The 24,321-nt window shown below is 39.4% G+C and overlaps 1 protein-coding gene across 2 annotated transcripts; it reads left to right on the top strand.

The window, feature by feature from the left end:
* Positions 1-29: 29 nt before the first annotated feature.
* EIF3J (eukaryotic translation initiation factor 3 subunit J) lies at positions 30-23,786 on the top strand. Of its 2 annotated transcripts, none has more exons than XM_059372722.1 (8): positions 30-195; positions 282-385; positions 11,227-11,281; positions 11,769-11,857; positions 18,638-18,752; positions 20,831-20,992; positions 22,285-22,358; positions 22,687-23,786. In XM_059372722.1, the coding sequence occupies exons 1-8, from the start codon at positions 159-161 to the stop codon at positions 22,816-22,818; spliced, it is 768 nt and encodes a 255-aa protein (XP_059228705.1). In that variant the 5' UTR covers positions 30-158; the 3' UTR covers positions 22,819-23,786. The 2 variants fall into 2 exon arrangements, with proteins under 2 accessions (XP_059228705.1, XP_059228704.1); XM_059372721.1 differs by having other exon boundaries at positions 32-195; positions 11,766-11,857.
* Positions 23,787-24,321: the final 535 nt, after the last annotated feature.

A 24,321-nucleotide genomic window follows, 5' to 3' on the forward strand; every position in this document is an offset into this window, starting at 1 on the left:
GCAGCACTCTGAGGGGGCGGGGCCTGGGCCGCGGCGCACAGTCAGCCACGGTCCCAGCCTGCCCCGCGCCGGCAAACGAGAGCAAAGCCAGTGACTCACCTCCGCCGCGCTAACTCCTCGCTAGCTCTCCCCTCACACACGCTCACGCCCGGTTCGAGATGGCGGCGGCAGCGGCGGGGGACTCTGATTCTTGGGGTGAGGAGAAGTTATGGGGCCAGGGCCTGGGCCGGCGCCGGCCTCAAGCCGAAGCAGGCACTAACGTGGCTCGCTCTCTTCCGTAGACGCCGACACGTTCTCCGTGGAAGACCCGGTGCGGAAGGTGGGGGGCGGCGGCACTGCCGGCGGGGACCGCTGGGAAGGCGAGGACGAGGACGAGGACGTCAAGGTGGGTGCGGGCCGGGGCTCCGGGCAGCGCGGGAGTGGACTGGCGCTGTCGCGGGCGGGGATGCCCGCCAACGGGCGGGCGGGTGGACTCTGGGCCCAGGGGCGCCGCCCGGGCCTGCGGGCTCTGGGTCCAGACGCGAGCGTAGGGTTCCCCGGTGCCCTTCTCTCCTCTGCTCGCCGGCCATATAGGCCGGAGTCGAGCGGCGTGGCCTTTTGGACTCATTGGCGAGGGCGGTGGTGGCCCCGGCCCCAGCGTTACTTTAAGGGTCTGCACCCAGGCCTGGATCCCACCCGCCAACTGGCGACGGGAGGTGACAGCCGCGGAAGGGCCCGGTCCACGTGCAAACTTCATGGGCTGGAGGCGCTCGCCAAAAGGATCTGGGAAGTTGGGGATTGAGCCCCATGGTTTCTCCCATATGGAAAGTATTGCAACCCACCTGTCTTGTTGAGCTCAGGCTTCCCTAGGGGCAGTAACTCATTTTTTTCCGAAAGCCCATTTGTAGAGTTTGTTCAAGTAGTTAGATGAATGAAATACTGTGGTTTAATTTCAGTCTTTTTTTTTTTTTTTTGAAACACAAGACAAATAGAAGCAGTGAAGTGAAATAACTTTAGGCTTCCCATCCCCACCCTGTGGTAAAAAGATGAACGAGTACTAAAATAGTCAGCGGCTAGTGGTCAGAAACCTAGGTAGTCCACACAGTGATCTGGAAAACGGACAGTTGACAGAGTGAGTTATTTGTCTACATACGAAAGATGCCTAAGAAAATATTGGTTGGAGTAGACGAAGGGGCCAGTTTTTTTCTCCCGTGCCTTGTTGATCTGAACCAGAATTACCTTTGTCGTTTTGTTTTTGAAGACTCCTGGGGACTCATCAAATGGCTTCAGATGACAGTATTATTAGTGTGTTCATTTTTATAAGTAGCTAACAAACCTTTCAAGACCAAAATGTTAAAAGATTCTTATTAACAGAGCTCTCAAAATCTTTTATATTTGTGCAGATAAAGTTTTGTATGAATTGAGAAAATGTTTTTTCTTGGCTTAAATGGCGTACTGGACGTTTTACTTTCCTAACTTCTACACTTCAGTACATATTGGGAAACCCTATTAAGTCCTTCTTGGGTTGAAAAAATTTAAGCTAGATAATCACTATGAACTTATTACTACTTTTGTTTGGATTTTACCTTTTTCTTCTGAGTCTGATGAGGTGGATGTCCAATTTATGGAACAGCTTGAGGTTCAGAAATAATGTGAGCTTTGCAGACATTGGGATTAATAAATGAGTAGTACTCTTGTGAAGATACTTAGACGGTCCATTTCCATGTTGTATAAACATGGGAATGAACTATGTATCAGTCTCATTGCAAGATATTAGTTACCTCCTTATATTGTAGTGGACTTTATGTTTTGAGCCTTCAGTTCAAATTTGTCCTTTCACTTTTTGTATTCTTACTGGATGCAGCTATTAGGACATCTGTTCTGGAAATTAGGAATACTTTAGCAAATGAAAAGAAAATATTAGAGAAATAAGGAAAGAAGTACTAGAAAATGAAGTCTGAATGGAGTAGTCTGAAGTGATACCGTGAAGTAGCCTGCCAGAGATTACTGGATCTCAAGGGTGTCCAGTCCTGATAAATTTAATTCTGAACACTTGGAACTAAGAGATTTACAGGTTTTAAGAGACCATAAAGGTCATCTTGTCCGCTCACTCTTTCAGTGCAGATTCTTTCTTTTATGCAGGTATCTTATTGCTTTTACATAAACATTGAAGTTGGATCTTGGAGAAAAACTGAACTTGTCCATCTTATTTCTGAGTTGAAATGTTCGTTTATTTCTTTTGAATTTCTTCAAGATTCCCAGGTTATGGTATTCAAAGAATAATTTGATTCCTGGGCTTTGCAATCAGACCGACCTGGGTGTATATTACTGCCTGGACATTTTCTGTGTTCTTGGTCATAAACATGTTTTTTAATCTTTCCTTTTAGTATCCTAATCTAAATTTTCATTATAGGAGAAAACTTCACGGGGTTGTTTTGCTTATTTATTTATTTAGGCTAGGGGGAAGGGAGAGAAAATCTTAAGCAAGCTATCCACGCCTAGTGTGGGGCCTGAGGTGGGGCTTGATCTCATGAACCCGAGATCACGACCTGAGCCGAAATTGAGTCCAACACCAACTCAGCCACCCAGGTGCCCCTGTTTTACACTTTATTTTATTTATTTATTTTTAAAGACTGTATTTAGGGGCGCCTGGGTGGCTCAGTGGGTTAAAGCCTCTGCCTTCGGCTCAGGTCATGATCCCAGGGTCCTGGGATCGAGCCCTGTGTCTGGCTCTCTGCTCAGCAGGGAGCCTGCTTCCCTTCCTCTCTCTCTGCTTGCCGCTCTGTCTACTTGTGATCTTTGTCTGTCAGATAAATAAATAAAATCTTTTTTAAAAAAATGAAAAAAAATAAAGACTGTATTTATTTACTTGACAGAGATCACAAGTAGGCAGAGGCAGGCAGAGTGGGGGTGGGAAGCAGGCTTCCTGTTGAGCAGAGATCCCGATTCGGGGCTTGATCCTAGGACCCTGGGATAATGACCTGAGCCAAAGGGAGAGGCTTTAACCCACTCAGCCACCCAGGTGCCCCTGTTTTACACTTTAAATATTTTAATATGTCTAGCGTTAGCAGAATTACCTAGTACTTGGGAGGCACTCCATAAATGTTAATACTCTCTTCAAGATGCAGTCTTGAAAAGAAACTAATTTTTCTGGCTAAAGGAAAATACGCTGGTTAGATCTGGTATCTGGGGGTTTATTTTGTGCCACATTTTGTGATTTCCTGAGCTAACTTCTCTCCATAATGGCTATTTACTCAGTAGTAAGTTCTCTCCACAGTAGCTATTTACTCAGAATTTTACTGAGAATGGGATGACTTTGGTTATCAAGCAAGTTTTTGCTTACTTAAAGATTGCCAATCTAGAGTTCAATTTTGTCACTTTGGATGATAATAATACCAAGTTTCTGAATTATAGTGTTTTAGTACTTAATTCTTTAGTTAAGGATGCGGACACAAAGCTTACTTTTCATGAGCTCAAATACTCATAACCTTTAAGTGTACAGTGTATGAATTTTTTAAAAGTCTTCAAAGGTAAAATATGCAGAAACAGAATAAGTTCTTTAGTTTATGTCATCATCTAGTGTTTAACCTTTAATGATATAGATTTAATGTCATTTGTAATGTCCTGAGAAATGAAAAGAAAACTGAGGTCTTTGTTACAGTAATTTGCTTCAGTAGTTTACTGTCTTTCAGTAGACATTATAACATTTTGCTGCCCTTGACTTCTCAAATAGGTGTCTGGTATTGACAGAATTGTATTTAGGTGAAACCATAGAATTGTTAATATTTATGAGGAGAGAAGCCTATGCTTCTTCCCAGTTAAAAAGATGAAAACTGGGGCACCTGGGTGGCTCGAGGGTTAAGCCTCTTGCCTTTGACTGAGGTCATGATCTCAGGGTCTTGGGATCGAGCTGAGCCTGCTTCCTCCTCTCTTTCTGCCTGCCTCTCTGCCTACTTGTGATCTCTGTCTATCAAATAAATAAATAAAATCTTAAAAAAAAAAAAAAAAGATGAGAACTAGGGGCCCCTGGCTGGCTTAGTGGGCAGAACATGCAACTCTTTAACTTAGGGTTGTAAGTTTGAGCCCCATGTTGGTTGTAGAAATTACTTAAATCCTTTAAGAAAAAAAAAAAGGAAAAAAGAAAGATGAGAACTGGCAAACATACTCTCCTGTTAATATTTGCTTTATTTTACATTCCTTACTGTCCTGATGTTATGCAGAGATAGTGGGACAGATTGTTCACTTAGCATATTATCACAACACTCCTTCCCCATTGCTGGAGTGATGTGCAGGATGGGTTGACTAAGAAGGCAGTGAGTACCTATCCTTTGTGAGCGGGGACAACACAACTTTTACTCTGTTTTACTAGTTTCCGAGCATTTCAATATAGAACAGATTAAAACTTGAATTTATTTAAGGTGTGTAGAATTGTTTTGAGGAGACTTCTGGCTGTGTTCAAACATCTCTGGCATTTGCTCCTGTAATGCTATTATAGAATTTTTTTATAAAGATCTGAGAATGGACTTAGTTGAAAACTGCCTGTCTCATCCTACCCATTCAGCCATCTTTTAGGATCCTCTCCGCTCAATAGCTTAAATTTACCAGAGTAAGGACATTTTTTTCAAAAACTGGAAATAGCTGTTCTCTCTACTTCAGAGAAATGGGAGATTATTGGAAAATACTCAGAAGGTGGGTATTTTGCCAGGAAATGGTATCTTGAAGTGTGTGTAATTTCTTATGAAAAAATCCAAGCATAAAAAGAGGTAAAGAGAAGTTTAATAAACCCATGAATGATCTTATTTTTTCTGTCTCTCCACTTACTGTTCTCTCCTAACCAGATTATTTTGAGGTAAATCTCAGTTACATCATTTCAGTTCCCTGGTAGTTTTTATAAACTAGTAAGTTTTTAGTTAGATAGCATGTTTGTTACTGGAAAATATTTACCTGATGTGTTTATCATACTGGATGACTGAAAATAAATAAGCCATTTGTTTATTGTTCAGTAACTTGATCTTGCTTTAGCCAAGCATTTAAAGTAGAATTGATGAATGAGAGTTCCAGATATGAGACAGGTAGGCATTGAGGTGGAATTCAACTGAGTGCTGAGCCATAATACATAGTAAGATGTTAAAAATGTAATGAATTGAATTAAATGAAGTAGAATTTATTGAGGCAGGTACCTTGGCTTCCAGAAGCCAACATATTTCTGAGATGATGGAATAACATTTGGGCTTCTTTTATTTTACGTTTTAAAAGATTTTTACTTATTTATTTGACAGATCACAAGTAGGCAGAGAGAGAAGGCAGGGAAGCAGGCTCCCCGCTGAGCAGAGAGCCTCGTGCGGGGCTCCCTCCCAGGACCCTGGGATCATGACCTGAGCCAAAGGCAGAGGCCTTAACCCACTGAGCCACCCAGGCACCCCTGGGCTTCTTCTAAAAACTGAACTTCTCTGGAAAGTCTACCCTTGCCAGAAGCCTGTTACAGAGTTCTGGGACCTCTTAGAGCACGGCAGTACAGCTTACGGAACATCACTGAAAGGCTCTTTTCCTGCAAAAGGTTATTCTTTACCTAAACCAAACTACTTAAAGAAAAGTAAAGGAGTATGTGTTAATTAATGGATTCTTGCTGTGGGGCAAAAGAATTTTACCTTCCTTTGTAGCTACTTCTGTTTGATGATCTATAAATATATCTTGCTTAAGTTGGAAAGCATTTTCAGCCGTAAACGTGTTCTCTTACTGCATGTGACATTCTGTAGTTGTACATTATAAAAATGACAGATTAGCCAACTACTGGCTATATTATAAGGAATTTTTAAAAAGCAGGATTTAAAATTTTTGTTTTATTTTCATTTCTAGTCCTGTTCAGTTGGGAAGCAGATTTTGGTTTTGTTGTTGTTTTAAAGATTGTATTTATTTATTTGTTTGTTTATTTATTTATTAGAGAGAGAGAGAGAGACAGTGAGAGAGGGAACACAAGCTAGAGGAGTGGGAGAAGGAGAAGCAGGCTTCCCACCGAGCAGGGACATGATGGGGGGTGGGGTTCTATCCCAGGACCCTGGGATCATGACCTGAGCAGAAAGCAGATGCTTAAGGACTGAGTCACCCACGTGCCCCCGGTAGCAGGTTTTAAACTTGAAAAGCAGTCAGCTCTTTTGGAGAAATGGCTCACATGATGTTGGATGTGTATTGTAGAACAGTATAGGTGAGTAGTTTATAAACCGCCTCTGTTTTAAGGAAGCTAGCCATTTCACAAGAGCAACCTGGATGATTGTTTTTTTTTTTTTTTAAAGATTTTTAAAAAAATTTATTTATTTGACAGACAGAGATGATCATAAGTAGGTAGAGGGGCAGGCAGAGAGAGAGAGGAGGAAGCAGGCTCCCTGCTGAGCAGAGAGCCTGATGTGGGGCTCTATCCCAGGACCTGAGATCATGACCTGAGCCGAAGACAGAGGCGTTAACCGACTCAGCCACCCAGGCGCCCCTGGATGATTGTTTTAAAGACAAATTGAATATTGTATTTAGCAGATTTATTAACCTACAAAAAATAATTGGGTAAGGAATTCACTTGGTTATTTACAGGTAGTCTCTGGAGCCAAATAGCCATTTAGAGCTTACTAAAATACAGATTTAATTGCTACTCAAATGTGTTAATTTTAGTTGTTTCTCGAAGAACTTTTTTTGAATTTTATCTGAAGTTATTGTCAGGATTTACAAAGTCTTAGTGTTTATAGAAAATTGAGCAGATTTCGACATTCTACCTTACATGTACTTTTTGGGCACTTGGCAAATTTTATAACTAAGAAAACAAAAACTTTAAATTCATGGGGAAAACTGCCTAACCTGCTTTTGGGATTACTCTCTTTGGAAGGGTGACTAGTCTTTTTGTTAACATCATTATGCTCCCTTCTTTAGGGACTGTCCACGGTGTGGTAGAAACTTTAGGGCAGATTTGAGTACTCTGGGGTCAGGGTGACAGGCAAGGCTTGCTTTCATGGTTCTTTTATGAATGTAGAAGCAGGTGCCATAGCTGTTCCCAGGACTCTGTAGGAACCACTGCTTTAGCTTCTAAAATCCATTCTGCGGTAGAATCCCGGGTAGCCTCATTATGTCTACACTGATGGGACAGTTTAACTTGAACATCTGGAATAAGGTTTATGCTTTGATGGGGAAACCAGGAACAGGGATGAAGGTGTGGTATATAGAGATAGAGTTGGTATAAATGAGATATGAGGGAGCAGTGATATTGGTGGGGGTAATGTTTTACTGGCGGAGGGAACTGAGAAATGCTCCCCTGATGTATCTGCTTCTCCATTTTTGGATGTCCGAGGATGGAGCTACTCATTTTTAGCCATACTTTACCCCTCTTGGCCCCCTACTACCAGAGGCTGCTGGACTAGTCTCTTAAAATTAGTAGAAAATCATCACAGGCAATTTGAGGTAGGTAACTGATAGAATTGTAGCTGGGCATGATACCATATGCCATACCCTTCTCTTTGATGAGCTTTCCTGCAGTTCCAGGGGGACTTATTCCAGAACTGATTGAAAGAACACATTTTGGTGGGGGAGAGACCTAAATCTCAGATAGTTATTGTATGCTTTTCAGGGCTCAGGTAAGAAGTTATGTTTCTATGACACTTTAATGTCATAGGCGCACATTAGTCACCCTCTATATCCATTTAGAAGTGGTTCCTAAATTTTTTGGGGGGTTGGTTGGTTTGTTTTGGTTCTTTCATCCTTCATTATATTTCACTAAGATTTTGGAATAGCTGTCTCAGGGCCTTAATATTCTTATCTATAAAAAGGGATAGCACTACCTTATTTACAGAACTTTTGTTAGGGTTAACTGTTACTACAGGTAAGGCCCTTTGCACAGTACCTGGTGAAAAGTAAGCACTTGATAAATGCTTTATCATCATCATCATCATCATCACTGTTATTAGTAGAGAGAGGTGAGTATGTACCTCTTTGAAGTCAGCAAATGGTCTTCCTGTCTGAAGACCCACTCAGACCCAGTTTTCTATATTCTGTGAAGATTAAAACAACAAAAAAACTCTTGGTGGTTAATTTTTATTTTTAGCTCTAGGGTTACTTTTGTACTGTGGTGTTTGATAACAAGCACTTAAGCAAACCAGTGAAATTATATAAACATTTGCTGTCTAATTTCTAACTGATGTATCTTAGATGTCCAAACAGTACAAGAAGGTTTGCTTTCAGTCTGTTAACCTTGAACTGTAAGTTAAATTGCCAGGGTAAGGTGATTATGAAAAATTTTTTTTTTAATTTTTTTTAAAGATTTTATTTATTGTCAGAGAGAGAGAACACAAGCAGGGGGAGTGACAGGTAGAGGGAGAAGCACAATCTCCACTGACTAACTGAGCCTGATGCAGGACTCTATCCCAGGACCCTAGGATCATGACGTGAGCCAAAGGCAAACTCTTTTTTTTTTTTTTTTTTTAGATTTATTTATTTGACAGAGAGAAATCACAAGTAGACAGAGAGGCAGCCAGAGAGAGAGAGAGAGGGAAGCAAGCTCCATGCTGAGCAGAGAGCCCAATGCGGGACTCGATCCCAGGACCCTGAGATCATGACCTGAGCCGAAGGCAGCGGCTTAATCCACTGAGCCACCCAGGCGCCCCCAAAGGCAAACTCTTAACCAACTGAGCCCCCAGGCACCCCAGAATATTTTACTTTTCTATAAATTTCTTTCTACTCTGCTTGTAGAACACATGGCAGTCTTAACTGGGATTTTTTAGTTCTTTGGTGGATTTTTATTAAAATCAAGGCTTGGTTAGTTTAAATACCTAGACTGACTCAGATTATGACCTGTCTTGTTATAAAACACAAGCTTGGTGTCATAGGCGCACATTAGTCACCCTCTATATCCTCCAGTCACATCAGGGCCTCTTGCTTTGCATCTGCAATCCTGTGGTTCAGCTTCAAATGGCATGTCATTTACATTCAAATGGTAGTTGCTGAGACAGTGGCCAGGCTACCTGTAGATGAAAGCCCTATCTAAATACAAGGCTGTGTCTGCCCCTATTAAATTTAAGCATTCAAAATCTGTGGAGCCTTTGGAAAATTGTTTGGTAATCAGTTTATATTTAGGGGCTCTGTTAGGTGTAGAAAAGACAAGACTATAGATCCACCTTAAAGTGTCCCACCCAAGTTAGGGAGTGGGTTCAAGAAGCTATTGATTAGCTCTTGACTGCTTTTAAATATTGGGTTTAAATATTATATGGATTTAATTCATTAATCAGGGTTGTGTTGAATGGAATACTTGAAATAATTGAACACTGCATTTGATTTGATTTTTTTTTTAAGATTTTATTTATTTATTTGACAGAGATCACAAGTAGGCAGAGAGGCAGGCAGAGAGAGGGAGGGAGGGAAGCAGGCTTCCCACTGAGCAGACAGCCCGATGCGGGGCTCGATCCCAGGACCCTAGGATCATGACCTGAGTCAAAGGCAGAGGCTTTAACCCAGGCACCCGGAACCACTGCATTTGAGAAAGTAAGAAATATAAAGTCCTTTCAGTTTTTTATTTAAAACAGCTGCAAATTACTTTAAGAGAAGTAGTTCTGGCTTGGTTATCTTGTATTTTGTTAACAGGGAAGGTTTTTTATAGAATTAGACAAGATGATACAAAAGTTAATACGGAAAAACAAATATGCAAGAATGGCTAGGAAAATACTAAAAAGCCTGAGAATCTATAAGGGAGGGACTAGCCCTGGCCTATATAAAAACATACTATAATTATAGTAAGGGAAGCAGTATGTTATTGGGGCATGAAGAGAAAATAGCCGGATGGGATAGAAAGCAGAAATAGACCAAGTACCTGTGAAAATTTACTACATGGCAAATCACTGGACTTGGGTGGACTTCTTTTTTTTTTTTTTTTTAAGATTTTATTTATTAATTTGACAGAGAGATCACAAGTAGGCAGAGAGAGAGGGGGAAGCAGGCTCCCTGCCAAGCAGAGAACCCGATGTGGGGCCCAATACCAGGACCCTGAGACCATGACCTGAGCCAAAGGCTTAACCCACCGAGCCACCTAGGCACCTTCAGGTGGACTTTTTAATAACCGAAGCTGTGACAGTTGGGTAACCATTTGGAAATAGATAAGATCCATACTTCATACCACACAAGAGAAAAAACTCCACATGGACCAGAGATCTTGTTGAAAAACAATAAAAGTGTATATATTCTAGAAGAAGCTGGCTTGAAATCCACAGGCAAGAAAAGATTGATAAATGTAATTTACTGCATAAATACAGTGGGGTGCATACACTTCGTGGGGAAACACTAGAGGTATTTCCGTAAGAGAAGAAGGTAATCATCATTATCGCTGCTACCATTCACAGTGTACAAGAGGTTTAGTGAGTATAATTGGAGAAATCAGTTGTGGAGGCATAAGAATTGGTAAAGAAGTAGAACATCTGGGTGGCCCAGTCGGTTGAGTGTCAAAGTCTTGTTACAGCTCAGCTTATGATCTCTGGGTCATGCAATCTGGGGCTTTAGGCTCTGTGCTCAGTGGGAGTCTGCTTGAGACTCTTTCTCTCCCCCCTACCCCTGCTCTCTCTCTCTCTAATAAATAAATGTCTTTAAAAAAAAGAACTGGTAAAGAAGTAAAGCTATTCTCATTTGCAGATGATATGTGGTACACTTGGAAAACCCTAGGGGAATCAATGAAAAGTGATAAATGAATTTTTAAAAATTCAAATATAAAATTAACATATAAAAGTCAATCATATATACAAATAATAACCAGTTAGAGGACATAACGGGAAAAAACCCGTATTTACAGTAGGAACGCAGAAATTCTTAAGAATGTACCTAAAGAGAAATTCACAAATCTTCTGAGAGAGAAACTTTATTTTTTTTAAAGATTTATTTATTTGAGACAGAAAGCATGGGCAAGGGAGTGGGGAGAGGGAGAAGGAGGCTCCCCACTGAGCAGGGAGCCTGCTGACCCAGAGCTTGACCCTGGGATCATGACCCTTCCACGCACCCCTAAGAGAGAAACTTTAAAACAAGTAAACTTGAACAAATGGAAAGACAGACCTTTTCCTTGGCTAGGGTAGCTCAGCATCATGATGTCTGTTCTTCCGACATTAATTTATAATTTTAATGCAATACCAAAAAAAATTCTAATAAGCTTGTTTCCGTGGAGTTAGAAAAGTTGATAATAAGGTGCACACGGAAAAAAGTAAACATGCGAGAATTATTAATAGAGGTCCTTTTCTTTAGGATAACTGGGATGATGATGATGATGAAAAAAAAGAGGAAGCAGAAGTAAAACCAGGTGAGCCACTGGGGTTCCTTCATTTTTGGTTTTCAATCTTGGTGAGCGTTTAGTGCTTATATTAAGATACACGATGGAATGGTCACAAAACTGAAAATTTTGGTGTTAAGAAACCCAAACATCCTTCTGTTCTCCCTTTATTCTCTTCTCCCATTTCTTCTCTCCCTCAAATCATAATCAGATTGGATCCTGCCTGCTGCTTTCTGTTTGAGTGCTGCTGTTAGGAAAGAGTAGAGGGTGTGGCCTCATATTTTAATGATCTAAATCCTGCTGAAAGTGCTGGAGAAATATGAAGGAAGGTGTTTGGGCCTTAGGGATTAGATCAGAGAGGAGAAAGGAAGAGTCCCAGAACTTTCCCATTCTTATTTGCCTGTAAATCACGAACTGGGAGAAGTTGGTCTCTTGAAGTATACAACTGTTATATGTCTGTCTCATCCATAAACTGGAAAATATTCAGGGTAACTGATTAAAACATTTCTTTCAGAAGTAAAAGTTTCAGAAAAGAAAAAAATAGCAGAGAAAATAAAAGAGAAAGAACGGCAACAGAAGAAAAGGCAAGAAGAAATTAAAAAGAGGGTAAGTACCATTCATTTCCTGCAATACAGAATTCTCACATCAGTAGTGGTACAGTGTCTTAACAGACAGCAAATATTACCTGGCAATCTGAAGGGCTTAGTAAAGACTGTTAATGGACACTGTCAGGTAAGTGAATCCCCAAACTGAATTTGTGGGTTTTGCAAAAAGCTAACCCAGAAGTTTTATATATTAGAATGCTTTTTAAGTTTGCACAAACATTTGGGACAGTCATGATTGTGTACCACAGTCAGTTCTTACTAGTTGTAATTAGTCTTTATTTGTTGTGTACATATTGAGTGAAATACAGAATGTATCCATTTCTCTGCCATGTACCATATGGTGTTTTTGTTACTGATTATTTAGAGGATATATTAATTTTTTAAATAGAAAATACATTTACATGGTTAAAAAAACAATGGTAAGAACAACTCCCAATCTTTATTTATTTATCCTATTTTTCTCCCTCTATCCCTTAAGTGAATTACCGGTTTCTTACATCACTGAGGTATCTTTATGTATTTGGATATTCCTATATATTCTTATTACTTGCTTTGTTCCAGGGGTACAGGTCTGATTCATCAGTCTTTTTTTTTTTTTTTTTTTAAAGATTTTATTTATTTATTTGAAAGAGAGAGATCACAAGCAGGCAGAGAGAGAGGAGGAAGGAGGAAGCAGGCTCCCCGCTCAGCAGAGAGCCCGACGCAGGGCTCGATCCCAGGACCCTGAGATCATGACCTGAGCCGAAGGCAGGGGCTTAACCCACTGAGCCACCCAGGCACCACCTGATTCATCAGTCTTAACACATTTCACAGTGCTCACTATAGGACATTCCATCCCCAGTGCCCATCACCCAGCCACCCCATTATTCTGTGCTTTTCTTAAGTTTTTTAAAATTTTTATAGTTTTCACCTTACTTTATTTAATGTATCATTTAATGTATTTAATCTTTTCATATCAGATTATAGAGTTTTTTATTTTTTTCTTGGCTTTTCATTCAGAAAAATTTCAAACATAGAAATAGAGAAAGTGAATAATCGTATGTGTCACCTAAGTTTAACAGTTGCTGATATTTGCCATATTTGCCTCATGAACTCTTTTTGTTATTAAAATGTAATCAAGGGGCATCTGGGTGGCTCAGTCATTGGGTGTCTGCCTTCAGCTTGGGTCATGATCCCAGGGTCCTGGGATTGAGCCCCGCATCGGGCTCCTTACTTGGTAGGAAGCCTGCTTCTCCCTCTTCCACTCCCCCTTCTTGTGTTCCCTCCCTTGCTGTGTCTCACTCTGTCAAATAAATAAAATCTCTTTTAAAAAATGTAATCAAGTATGGAACAGACATTTTGCATTTTATCTTGAACTACTTTAGTATGCATCTCTGAAAGAGCAAAGCTATTTCTCACATGATTACATACCTAATAAAATGAACTGTAATTTTTTAACATCATCTAGTATTCAGTTTGTATACATTTTTCTGATTGTCCCCAAATGTCTTTTATGTATGGTTTGTTCAGACAAGGACCTTGCATTACATGACACATCCTAACTCTCTGGAATGTCTCTCTCTCTTTAAAATGACATTGCCTTATTGAAGAGAGGAGCCCAGTTGTCTTATAAAACATCCCACCTTCTTGATTTGTCTGATTGCTTATAGTCTAATTATAGTCAGTTTCCTGTAACTTGGCAGGTAAGTCTAAATGTTGAATTGGATTCAGATTAAACATTTTTAGTTGGAATCCTTGAGAGGTCATGCTGTGTGCTTCATATTGCATCACATCACACCAGGAGTCACATAATGTCTGTCCTATTATTAGCGATGCTAAAATTGATCACTCTGTTAAGGTGGTAACATCCTTCTGTTATAAACTTACATATTCTTGCAAGTAATCCAGTTTGACGTTAGCCCCTCACCCATTTGTTTAGTATTAGTGATGATTGTTGCCTAGTGTTATTAGGGATTGCAGAATAGTGATTTTTCTCATCCTATGATTTCTCTTCCATTTATTACTGGCTGGCTTTCCCCCCACTTCCCCGAAGAAGGAAAAAGTAAGAAACCGTGTTGTTTGGTTACTTTGGATATGGTTTTTGCTGGAAGAGTAAAAGCGTAATTGTTTTAATTACCAATTTTTCAGACTAAGGAGGGTGTGTAAAAATACTTCAGATGGTGAAAAATGAGGGATTTTTGTGGGTTTCTTCTTCTTTTTCTTCTTCTTTTTTTTAAGATTTTATTTATTTATTTGAGAGGGAGAAAGGGAGAGAGAATGAGAGAAGAGGTAAGTGGGAGAAGAAGCAGACTCCCTGCTGAGCAGGAAGCCCGATGTGGGACTTGATCCCAGGACTCTAGGATCATGACCTGAGCTGAAGGCGTTCATTTAACCAACTGAGCCACCCAGGCGCCTGTCAAGTTTCTTTTTGAGTAAATTTGTGGATCTACCCAGGGTCCTGAGCAGAGAGCCTGCTTCCTCCTCTCTCTCTGCCTCCCTCTCTGCCTACTTGTGATCTGTCAAATAAATAAATAAATAAATAATCTTTTTAAAAATAAAAATAAATTGTGGATCTATAGGTTTTTTATAAATTCATTGTTTTACTCAGATATAGTAATTATTTTTTTGATGTTCAAATTGTCCCAGCTTTAGCCAGTAGGAAAGCCTTTAAGTTGTTGAAACGTTATCTTTTTGACAGAATCTTTGAAAACTTCCTTTCTTTCTGACAGTAAGAAGTGTTGGGCTCACCTGGTAAACTCTCTTCTTTAGGCCTGGAATCAGTTACTACTTTTATGGTTCTTTTTAGTTGGGAATGATATTAAGTGGCCAAATCTAGTTGCTAGTAGGACTCACTGAGGTGGCCTTGCTTTCTAGACCCTTTCTTATGGGTGAAGCTAGGAAATTAATAAATGTACATGAGAGTGTGTGTGTGTGTGTGTGTGTTGTGTATAAGCATTAGTTCATATTGATGTTTTCTCTTATTCTGAAAATACTGGTTTCTGAAAAGGTTAACATAATTTTTATTAGCTTTTCTACAATACTAGTAATACTAACAAGGTAAAGCTACTGAATCAAGTTTAGGATTTCCTTGCAGTTCTTTTGGGCTTGGAATATTTCCTACTAAGGATGTAGAATTAGGTCCTGGGTTCTAAAGTCATTAGTATTATTTTCCCTGTATATTTTGATACACATTTTAGAGTCATTTTGTTTCTCTTTTTAAGGTTTTCTTTTCTTTTTAATTTAACTTTATCCTTTAAACATGAAATGTGTTCAGAAGTTAAAACTATACCGAAATGGTACACTTAGAAAAGCCTCAGACATCCATTCTTTTTTTTTTTTTTTTTTTAAAGATTTTATTTATTTATTTGACAGACAGAGATCACAAGTAGGCAGAGAGGCAGGCAGAGAGAGAGGAGGAAGCAGGCTCCCCGCTGAGCAGAGAGCCCGACGCGGGACTCGATCCCAGGACCCTGAGATCATGACCCGAGCCGAAGGCAGCGGCCCAATCCACTGAGCCACCCAGGCGCCCCTCAGACATCCATTCTTATTCTATCCTCTTCATCCTGTTCCCTGACTTCCTATAAGAAACCATTTTTATTAGTTTTTGGTTTATTCATCCTTTTTTTTTTTTTATTTGGTAGCTGTATGGTATTCCATTGCCTCAATGCACCATATTTTATTTGACCAGTCTTTAAGTGATGGGACAGCTAGATTTTTTCCCTCCTAGTCCTTTACTTGATTAACAGTACTTCCATGAATAACCATATGTGTTTGTCATTTCTGATGGGTGTAGTCACATTTGCAGGATAAATTCCCAAATGAGAGATTGCTTGGTCAAAGGGCAAATCATACTTGTGGTCTTGATAAATGTTCCCAGATTGCCCTCTGTATGGCATTGTACCAGTTTGCATTTGCCAGTGACAGTGTATGAGAGTGCCTGTATCCCCCAGTTAGGAACATTTTAGGTACTTTTTAATAATTTGTATTTGTGTATCTAAATATATCCACAGGTGTGTTTCTATGATCAGAACAAGAAATAGAATCTTATAACTCAGTCTAAGAAGCCATCTTGATTAGGTCTTTCTTGGTCATTGAAATTAAGATTTATACTTTTTTTGAAAATATTTTATTTATTTATTTGTCAGATAGAGGGAGAGAGAGAGCGCAAACATTGGCAGAGGTAGAGAGTGAAGCAGGCTTCCATGCTGAGCTAGGAGCCCAATGCAGGACTCGATCCCAGGACCCCGCGGTCATGACCTGAGCCGTAGGCGGTGACTTAACCGACAGAGCCACCCAGGCATCCCTATACTTCTTTTTTGTATCTTGGTATTAGTCTCCAACATAAAGGAACCTTAGATAGTTTGTCTTAGGTCAAGTATTGAGTTAAGATATGTTCAGTTTTGGGGCACCTGGGTGGCTCAGTGGGTTGAGCCGCTGCCTTCGGCTCAGGTTATGATCTCGGGGTCCTGGGATCGAGTCCTGCATCCGGCTCTCTGCTCGCAGGGAGCCTGCTTCCCTCTCTCTCTCTGCCTGCCTCTCTGTCTACTGTGATCTCTCTCTGTCAAATAAATAAATAAAATCTTAAAAAAAAAAAAAAGATATGTTCAGTTTTGATGCAGGAAATACTTAATGATGTCCAGATGTATGAAGATGGTTAAGTCACGAAATTTCCGAGAAATAGTGTGAGATTTCTTTACCTTGGTATAATGACGTTTCTTATTTCATCTTCTTCATGAGAAACAAAATCCTGTGTATTAAAGAAGTGGACTTCTGAATCAGAATTTTGTAAACTGCACGGACATGGATGACCACAAATGGCACAAGCTCCCTCTGCTCTGTTCCCACTTCAGTAAATACTGTCACAGATTTTCCCTCATAGTAAAATGCATTTGTTTTAGGAAACATCATAGTATAAAGAAATGATATTCACCAAACCATTAACTAGCATCTCAGAGGACTAGGACTGGGAAATAAGCAATAAGTTCTATTGTCTGTGTTTAATTTGTTAATAAATGATAATATGTTACTTTTTTTTTAAAGATTTTATTCATTTATGTGAGAGAAAGCACACGAGCAGAGGGGAGAAGCAGAGGAAGAGGGAGAAAGACTCCCCACTGAGTGGGGAGCCGGACAGGGAACTCATCCCACCTGAGATGAAGGCAGACACTTAACCAGCTGAGCCACCCAGGCGCCAGATAATCTCCCTTTTATAATAGTAACAATATGAAAAGATAAATTCTTTTTATGATTGATTGAAAAAAGAACATTTTTTAATGTCTGCATGGTACAGTTGACCTTTGAACAAACAATATGAGGGTTAAGGGTGCTGACTCCCTGCACAGTTGAAAATCCACATACAACTTTTGACCCCCCCAAAACTTAACTACTAATAGCTTACTGTTGACGTAAATAGCACATAATTTTGTGGTTATGTACTGTATTCTTACAATAAAGTAAACTAGAGGGGAGAAGATGTTACTACATCATAAAGAGGGGGCATCTGGGTGGTGTAGTTGGTTAAGTGTCTGACTGGACTCTTGGTTTCAGCTCAGGTCAGGATCTCAGGGTTATGAGATCCAGCCCCCTGTCGGGCTCCACACTGAGCACTGAGTGTACTTCAGATTCTCTCTCCTGCCCCTCCTGCTTGTTCTCTCTCTCAAATAAATAAATAAATCTTTTTAAAAAATCATAAAGAGAAAATGCATTTAATATGCTATACTTACTAAAAAAAAATTTGTGACTAATTGGACCCATGCAGTTCAAGCCTGTGTTATTCAAGGGGTCATCTGTCATATGGATGTGCTATACTTTATTTAACTTTTCTGTTGTTGAACATCTGGGTTGTCTCTACATGTATTTGAAATTATAAGTAATGCTCCATTGGACCTCCTTGTGGCTAAATGTTTGTGTGCATCTTTGGTTTCTTAAGATAAATAACTAGAAGTGGATTTGATTCCATATAAGTCATATAAAAGTATTTTAAGACTTCATACATATTTCCAAGTTGCCCTAGAAAGGTTGTTTCAAAATGTGGTCTTTAGCAGAAGAATATGAAAGTGCAGTCTTTCCCTTTTCTATAGTCTCAATTCCATATTTTTTCAAAAGGCTATTTTGGAAATAAACCCATTCTCTCACATTACCAGCTGTGTTAACCTTCTGTTACTATGGACAGGTTGCTTAACCTCTCTGCACCTAGTATTTTATTTCATGTAAAATCAGGATAAGAATATCTAAAGTATTGGGGTGCTTGGGTGGCACAGTTGCTAAGCATCCGTCTTTTGGTTTCAGCTCAGGTCGTGATCTCAGAGTCGTGGGATTGAGCCCCATGTCAGGCTCTCACTCGTCATGGAGTCTGCTTGAGATTCTCCCTTTGCCCCTCGTGCTTGCTTGTTCTTTCTCAAATAAATAAAATCTTTTTAAAAAGATTTTATTTATTTATTTGACAGAGATCACAAGTGGGCAGAGAGGCAGGCAGAGAGAGAGAGAGAGTGGGAACCAGGCTCCCTGCTGAGCAGAGACCCCCCCCCCCCATGTGGGGCTCAATCCATGGACCTTGGGATCATCACCTGAGCTGAAGGCAGAGGCTTTAACCCACTGAGCCACCCAGGCACCCTCAAATAAATAAATCTTAAAAAGAAATATCTAAAGTGTCTAGAAGGATGCCTGAAATACAGTAAACACATTATAACACATATGTTTGCTATTATTTATGTGTTTATAAAAAAAATTCACAGAATACAAAAGTGTACTGGTCCATCATAATGCCTGCTGTTTTAAAACTTCCTTTCTGTCTTAATTTTAGTTAGAAGAACCTGAAGAACCTAAAGTGCTAACACCAGAAGAACAATTAGCAGATAAACTGCGACTAAAGAAATTACAGGAAGAATCAGACCTTGAATTAGCAAAAGAAACTTTTGGTAAGTGCTGGTGATTACAGTGAAGTATTGAAGTTCCAGGTGAATACTGTGGAAATGTTACCAAATACTAAAATTTAGAAAGTATATCCTTTTTTGAAATAATAATATTGGCTTAGATATTAGAAAGTAGTTTTTTTTTTTTTTAAGATTTTATTTATTTATTTGACAGACAGAGATCACAAGTAGGCAGAGAGAGACGGAGAAGCAGGCTCCCTGCCGAGCAGAGAGCCTGATGTGGGGCTTGATCCCAGGACCCTGGGATCATGACCTGAGCCGAAAGGAGAGGCTTTAACCCACTGAGCCACCCAGGCGCCCAGATATTAGAAAGTAGTTTTTAATGTTTATATTTGAGATTTCATTGCTTAAGGTAGAGTGAGATACATGTTCAGATTTTTGAAAAATTGTTTTGAGTATCAAGTAAAAGATTATTAAGATAAGTCATTAGATCCAAATAGAGTATACTACTGCTTTAAATATATTTATCAACTGGATGAAATTTGGATGAAATGTGAGGCTTGTACTTTGAGGTTTAAATTTCGAACTGACTATGGGGCTGTGCCTTTGCTCAGAGTCATTTCTTTCTGTGACCCTTCTTGACACTCACCATGCCCTGTTTTTGGAGGGTTTCCATTTCTTTGTGCCACCCTTGCAGCTGTGGTTGGTACATGAGATAAAAGATACTTTAGGGTCTTGTGCCCATTGAGTTCAGAGTGCTAGGGGTAAAAGGTAAAGTAAGAAACATGGCCAAAGAAACAGATAAAAGCTCTCATTTTGTTTAAGCTCATTGTTGTTACCTACTGAGTACTTTTCAGAGTAGAAGATCATGTTGAAACATTAAATAACTTTGAAATTGAAACCTAGAGCTAAGAAGGATATAGTTATCTTGATTTTTACCCCCCCCTTCCTCTTTTTAAAACTGGATCAAGCAGGCTATAATGATCCTTCTCCTTTCTGCTGGAGGTGTGATTTTTCTCTCCATGAGTTGCCGGCAATCTCTGAGGAGTGGCTGTGATGCTCCTGTATTCTGGTGTGTGCTTGGCATGTTTTAACTGCACTCATCTCATTACAGAGGGCATGCAGCTATTATCCAGTGTCTTCATAGGATGGTAATAGGCCACCCATATGTTTATTAAAGAGAAGAGTTTACCTGGTACCCATAAATTCTAATATGGGACCACAATTATAGATTAAAAGGCAAAAGTATGCATTCATACAGGCATCATTTGGTTAATAGGGTTTTAATGTTGTGTTTCTCATGCTGAAATACTGAATCATTGATATTGTTAATAACTAATTCGCTTTACTGTTGAGGAGGATCTAGAATATACTGTCTCTTAGCCTAGAATTCTCTTAGGCCAGATTTATTTTTCCTTTGGGTTTTAATACATGGTTTACCCCTGCTTTGCCTCTGGAGTTAGTTAGCTGATACTTTCACAGGAACCATCTTTAATTTTTTTTTGCATTTTCCTTCTCTCTGCACTTTCCTGTGCGCTCTTCTTAGACCTATGCTTTAAGAACATCCCTTTTGTGCCAAGGACTCCTTTGGTGGTCTGCTGAAGACTATGGGTCTGTTCTTAAAATGTTTTTAAATGCATAAAACAAAATACATAGGGTTTTACTTAGTGAGGAAGCCTACTGAAATAGGTATCAAAATATTAAAATAACTTGAGATACAGTAAGAATGTGCTTCTTTATTAATGCATTAACTAAGAGCCAGTGTCGGATCTAATTAAGTAATATAATTTGAAAACATTATTTCAGGATAACTGCACCTGTAATGTGATATGAAAATACCTGATCTTTTAATGGTAACAAGTTTTGCTAATATCACTGTGAATCGTTGCCTATAATCAAAATGAAAGGAAATGCTACATTAGAGGTTAGTGAAAATAAAGCTATAAATTTTTTTCTGATCCAAATTCACATACCTCCTGATCACTGTCCAAGGACTTCAGTGGACCTATGTTAAGAACCTGTGCTTTAGCATGAAGTGACAGGGTAGTTCAGCTATCTAGTTGGTTTATAAATGTGAAAAAAACCCCTTTCTGATATTTTTAGTGCTTCCTCTTCTCCTGCAGGTGTTAATAATACTGTTTATGGAATAGATGCAATGAACCCATCTTCAAGAGATGACTTCACAGAGTTTGGAAAGTTACTAAAAGATAAAATTACACAATATGAAAAGTCACTATATTATGCCAGTTTTTTGGAAGCCTTAGTTCGAGATGTGTGTATTTCATGTAAGTAATTCTAATCTCTATCTTTGTGGGTGGATTTTAGGAAGGGCACATCATACTCAGGAGGATGGAGGTTGACTATTTTTTCGCATTCTATAATAAATGTAGGATTGATTTTTAGAAGTTACCTTGGGAATGTTCTGCAAAAAGCATGAGTGATTTTGTTTTTTGAGGCGGCCCTCTTCATGTTTTTAAAATGGCTTCCCAAAAGGGACATCTGAGCTTTGCCGACCCAGCAGCTAACAAAATACTAGCTTCTTCTTTTATCTAATTATATCTTAAAGGGACTAAGGAAGTATCTTTTGGGGAAAATGATCCCTGAGCGTATGGAATTTTAGACCTGAGGGAGACCACAGCAAATGTCTTTTCCTTTTACAAACAAGGAATCCTGTGACTTGGTTTAAGTTGCTCAACAGAGCTGGTCCCTATTGTTTTGGTCCATTGGTATGGTGCCATGCCCTGAAAGTCCTACATTTAAGAGGCAGGGTGTGTGGGAGTTAAAAACCAGGGGTGGAGTGACACTAGTGTGGAAAGGACTGTTTTTGCTGGTATTTGCTGCTGTTGGGATTGAGAAAAAGGAATTCTACACAGTGAACTTGAAACTGGGTTTTCCTTGAGAAGTCTTTACCACACTGGAGGTTCTGAACTTGATCAGTGCTGTACCCATGGTTGGTATTTTATTTGCATGTACTTTTTTCCCCCCTATTTTTGAAGGTGCTCTCAAATGAAAACTGAAACACTTTTTTGGTAGCTGAAAACTGGTATCTGTTTCCAGCTTGCTGTTTCTCTAAGGATGGAAGGATGTGTTGTCCTGTAAACAGGCTTGTCTGCAGTGGGACACTAAGGTCTCTGAGGCGCCTACTGTTTTCATTCTAGTTCCTCTGGTTGAAAATGGAGACTCCAAGGGGTGGAGAGTTGTCATTTGTAGTTTTAAGAATCATTCCACGTTCATTTAGCCACTCCTTACTGCGCATTTGAGGACTTGTTGTGAAAAGGCATGGTAATCTTCTATATGGTTCCCCCACCCCCAATTCATGTGCATAGATTGAGTAAGGAAGTATGGTAGGGAGCACTATGAGCTCTGAAGACATTTTTCCTTTCTCTTTGAACAATGGTGTCTTGGTTATTACAGGTTATTATAAAGAAATTTAAGTAGTTCTGATTTGTGGGCCTAACCATAGACTGAATGATTCTTTACCGTCCTACGTTTAACAGGACAAATTCATAGGCTTTCCAAAGTTACTGAAGTTAATCATGGCCAAATTAGATGTGGTATTCTTTTTTTTTCCCCTTAGTGGAAATTGATGACTTGAAAAAGATTACCAATTCATTGACTGTGCTTTGCAGTGAAAAACAAAAGCAAGAAAAGGTAAGAACGAGCATGTGGAGGAAATGCATATTCCAGGAGGACGGGGATGTAGGCATAATATTCTGAACAAGTGTAGTAGGAGCCTGAACTAAAACTTTAAGTTGGAACAGAGCAGGAGTGAGTGCCTTTACCATCCTCTTGTTTACAGACACGTTCATGGTTTTCTTTTGGGAATTAATAGAAATTGCCCAGGGTTAGGGTCTGGGATCTCCTTTTGAGAACTAAAGCTTTTTGGTACCAGAGGCTTTGTTTGGTATCTGAGGGTTTCTGTACCAGAAAAGATACTCCCAGTAGGTAGGCTCATAAATTCACTCTCTTTTGTCTTTAGCAAAGCAAAGCCAAAAAGAAGAAGAAAGGTGTGGTCCCTGGAGGGGGATTAAAGGCTACCATGAAAGACGATCTGGCAGATTACGGTGGCTATGATGGAGGATATGTACAAGACTATGAAGACTTCATGTGACATTTTCTCTTCTCCTGGTGTCTTCTTTCTGTTGCCCACAATCCCTTCAACATGTAGCACAACTTCCTTTCCTTTCAGTTCTGCCAAATGCTACAATCAGAAGTGCAGTATCTTTTGTGCTGGTTATTTAACCCCTTGACACTTAGGTGCTAATGTGCGAATGAGGGAACTTGGATCTTGCTGCCAAGGGGTTAAAATTGGGAACCTCAGTCGCTACTAAATCATAGTTTAAAAAAGAAAAAAAAAAAAAAAAACCACAAAAACCTAATAATGTTGTCATTGTTGCTCTCTGATTCCATAGCAGCAGTCACTGAATTGGAAACAAAGGTTGCAACATGACAAAAATTGTGTAGTATTTACCAGCACCATTCAGTAATACAGCCTTAACCATACCTCCTTGAACTACTTCATAACTTGTCAAGAAAAGCAGTTTGCGGCAAGGGCATGTGGTATGCACCTAGTATTAAAATTGCTTTGTCTTAAAATTAAGCGTGAGGATATTAAAAAAAATACATTGTGAAGAAGACTGCTTATCTCAGAGTGAAGATACAACAGCTGAAAAGCACTAGCTTGGTATTTAAAAATTAAATGACCAGACCCTCCAACTTTGAAGCTGAAGAAGGTAAACCTCTCCATTATTGCACTGCATTACAACTTGTGGAATCTCTCGAATGCATAGACTGTCTAGTTCCTATTTATCAGACTGTTCTACGGATGGAGTGCTTCAGATGGGGGAGGGAAGCTCTTTACCTGTTTTATTTCCCTGATTTAAGTGACAATTCTCCTTTGTTCTCTTAGGCTGCAGTGGAATAACTTTTAACAGGGTTTTGGCATTTCCTTTCCTTTATAAAACATGCTCAGCAAACTGCACCAGTTGACTACAGTTTGGTAAATTGTTATGTTAACAATTATGACATCTGCAATGTTTTATAAAAGCAACTAATTTAATAAAATCACTATTGTGAGGACTTAAATTTTGTGTTAACTCCCAAGAGATAGTTTTCGAGGGTACAGAACCCAGCTCTTGGGACTAGAGTTCTCTGTATACTTACAAAGCTTAGTAAATGCCTAACAAGCTTTAAGACAAAAATGATGTGTCAGGCCCTGAATAGTGTCACCCTAGAGCAACAGATGTATAGGGCTGCCTTCCTCTTATTTACTTGGGCAAATTAGTAACTAGAAGAGCTTATTTATTTGAAGTAATTGAGCTTATTACTCAGGTTATGGCTGTAAGCACAGATTGGGTGATCTTTATTATATATTTTCTGTTAAACAATTTAACCAAATTTGTGGTTGGAGTCTTTTTTGAAACCACCAGAGAATCAAAAGCAGGGGCAGAACAAAAAGATGTTTTAAATTTCTCTCAAATAGGAATTAGCAACCTCAATCAAAGCTCTGTTAGACTGCTGAGTATAAGAAAGGACCATCTGAGTGATCTGAGGAGTGAACAGAAAGCAGTGACTACACAGCAATAATTACAGCAAATAAAGATTATTTTAAGGC

Source organism: Mustela nigripes, chromosome 13 (assembly GCF_022355385.1).
Source record: "Mustela nigripes isolate SB6536 chromosome 13, MUSNIG.SB6536, whole genome shotgun sequence".
Taxonomy (NCBI): domain Eukaryota; kingdom Metazoa; phylum Chordata; class Mammalia; order Carnivora; family Mustelidae; genus Mustela; species Mustela nigripes.

What these genes read in the sequence shown, in the direction of transcription:
- EIF3J (XM_059372721.1), top strand. Translation starts at nt 159, where the DNA reads ATGGCGGCGGCAGCGGCGGGGGACTCTGATTCTTGGG. An exon ending in AAGAAGAAATTAAAAAGAGG is followed by an intron (nt 11,858 to 18,637) that starts GTAAGTACCATT and finishes TCTTAATTTTAG; the next exon opens with TTAGAAGAACCTGAAGAACC. An exon ending in ATTAGCAAAAGAAACTTTTG is followed by an intron (nt 18,753 to 20,830) that starts GTAAGTGCTGGT and finishes CTTCTCCTGCAG; the next exon opens with GTGTTAATAATACTGTTTAT.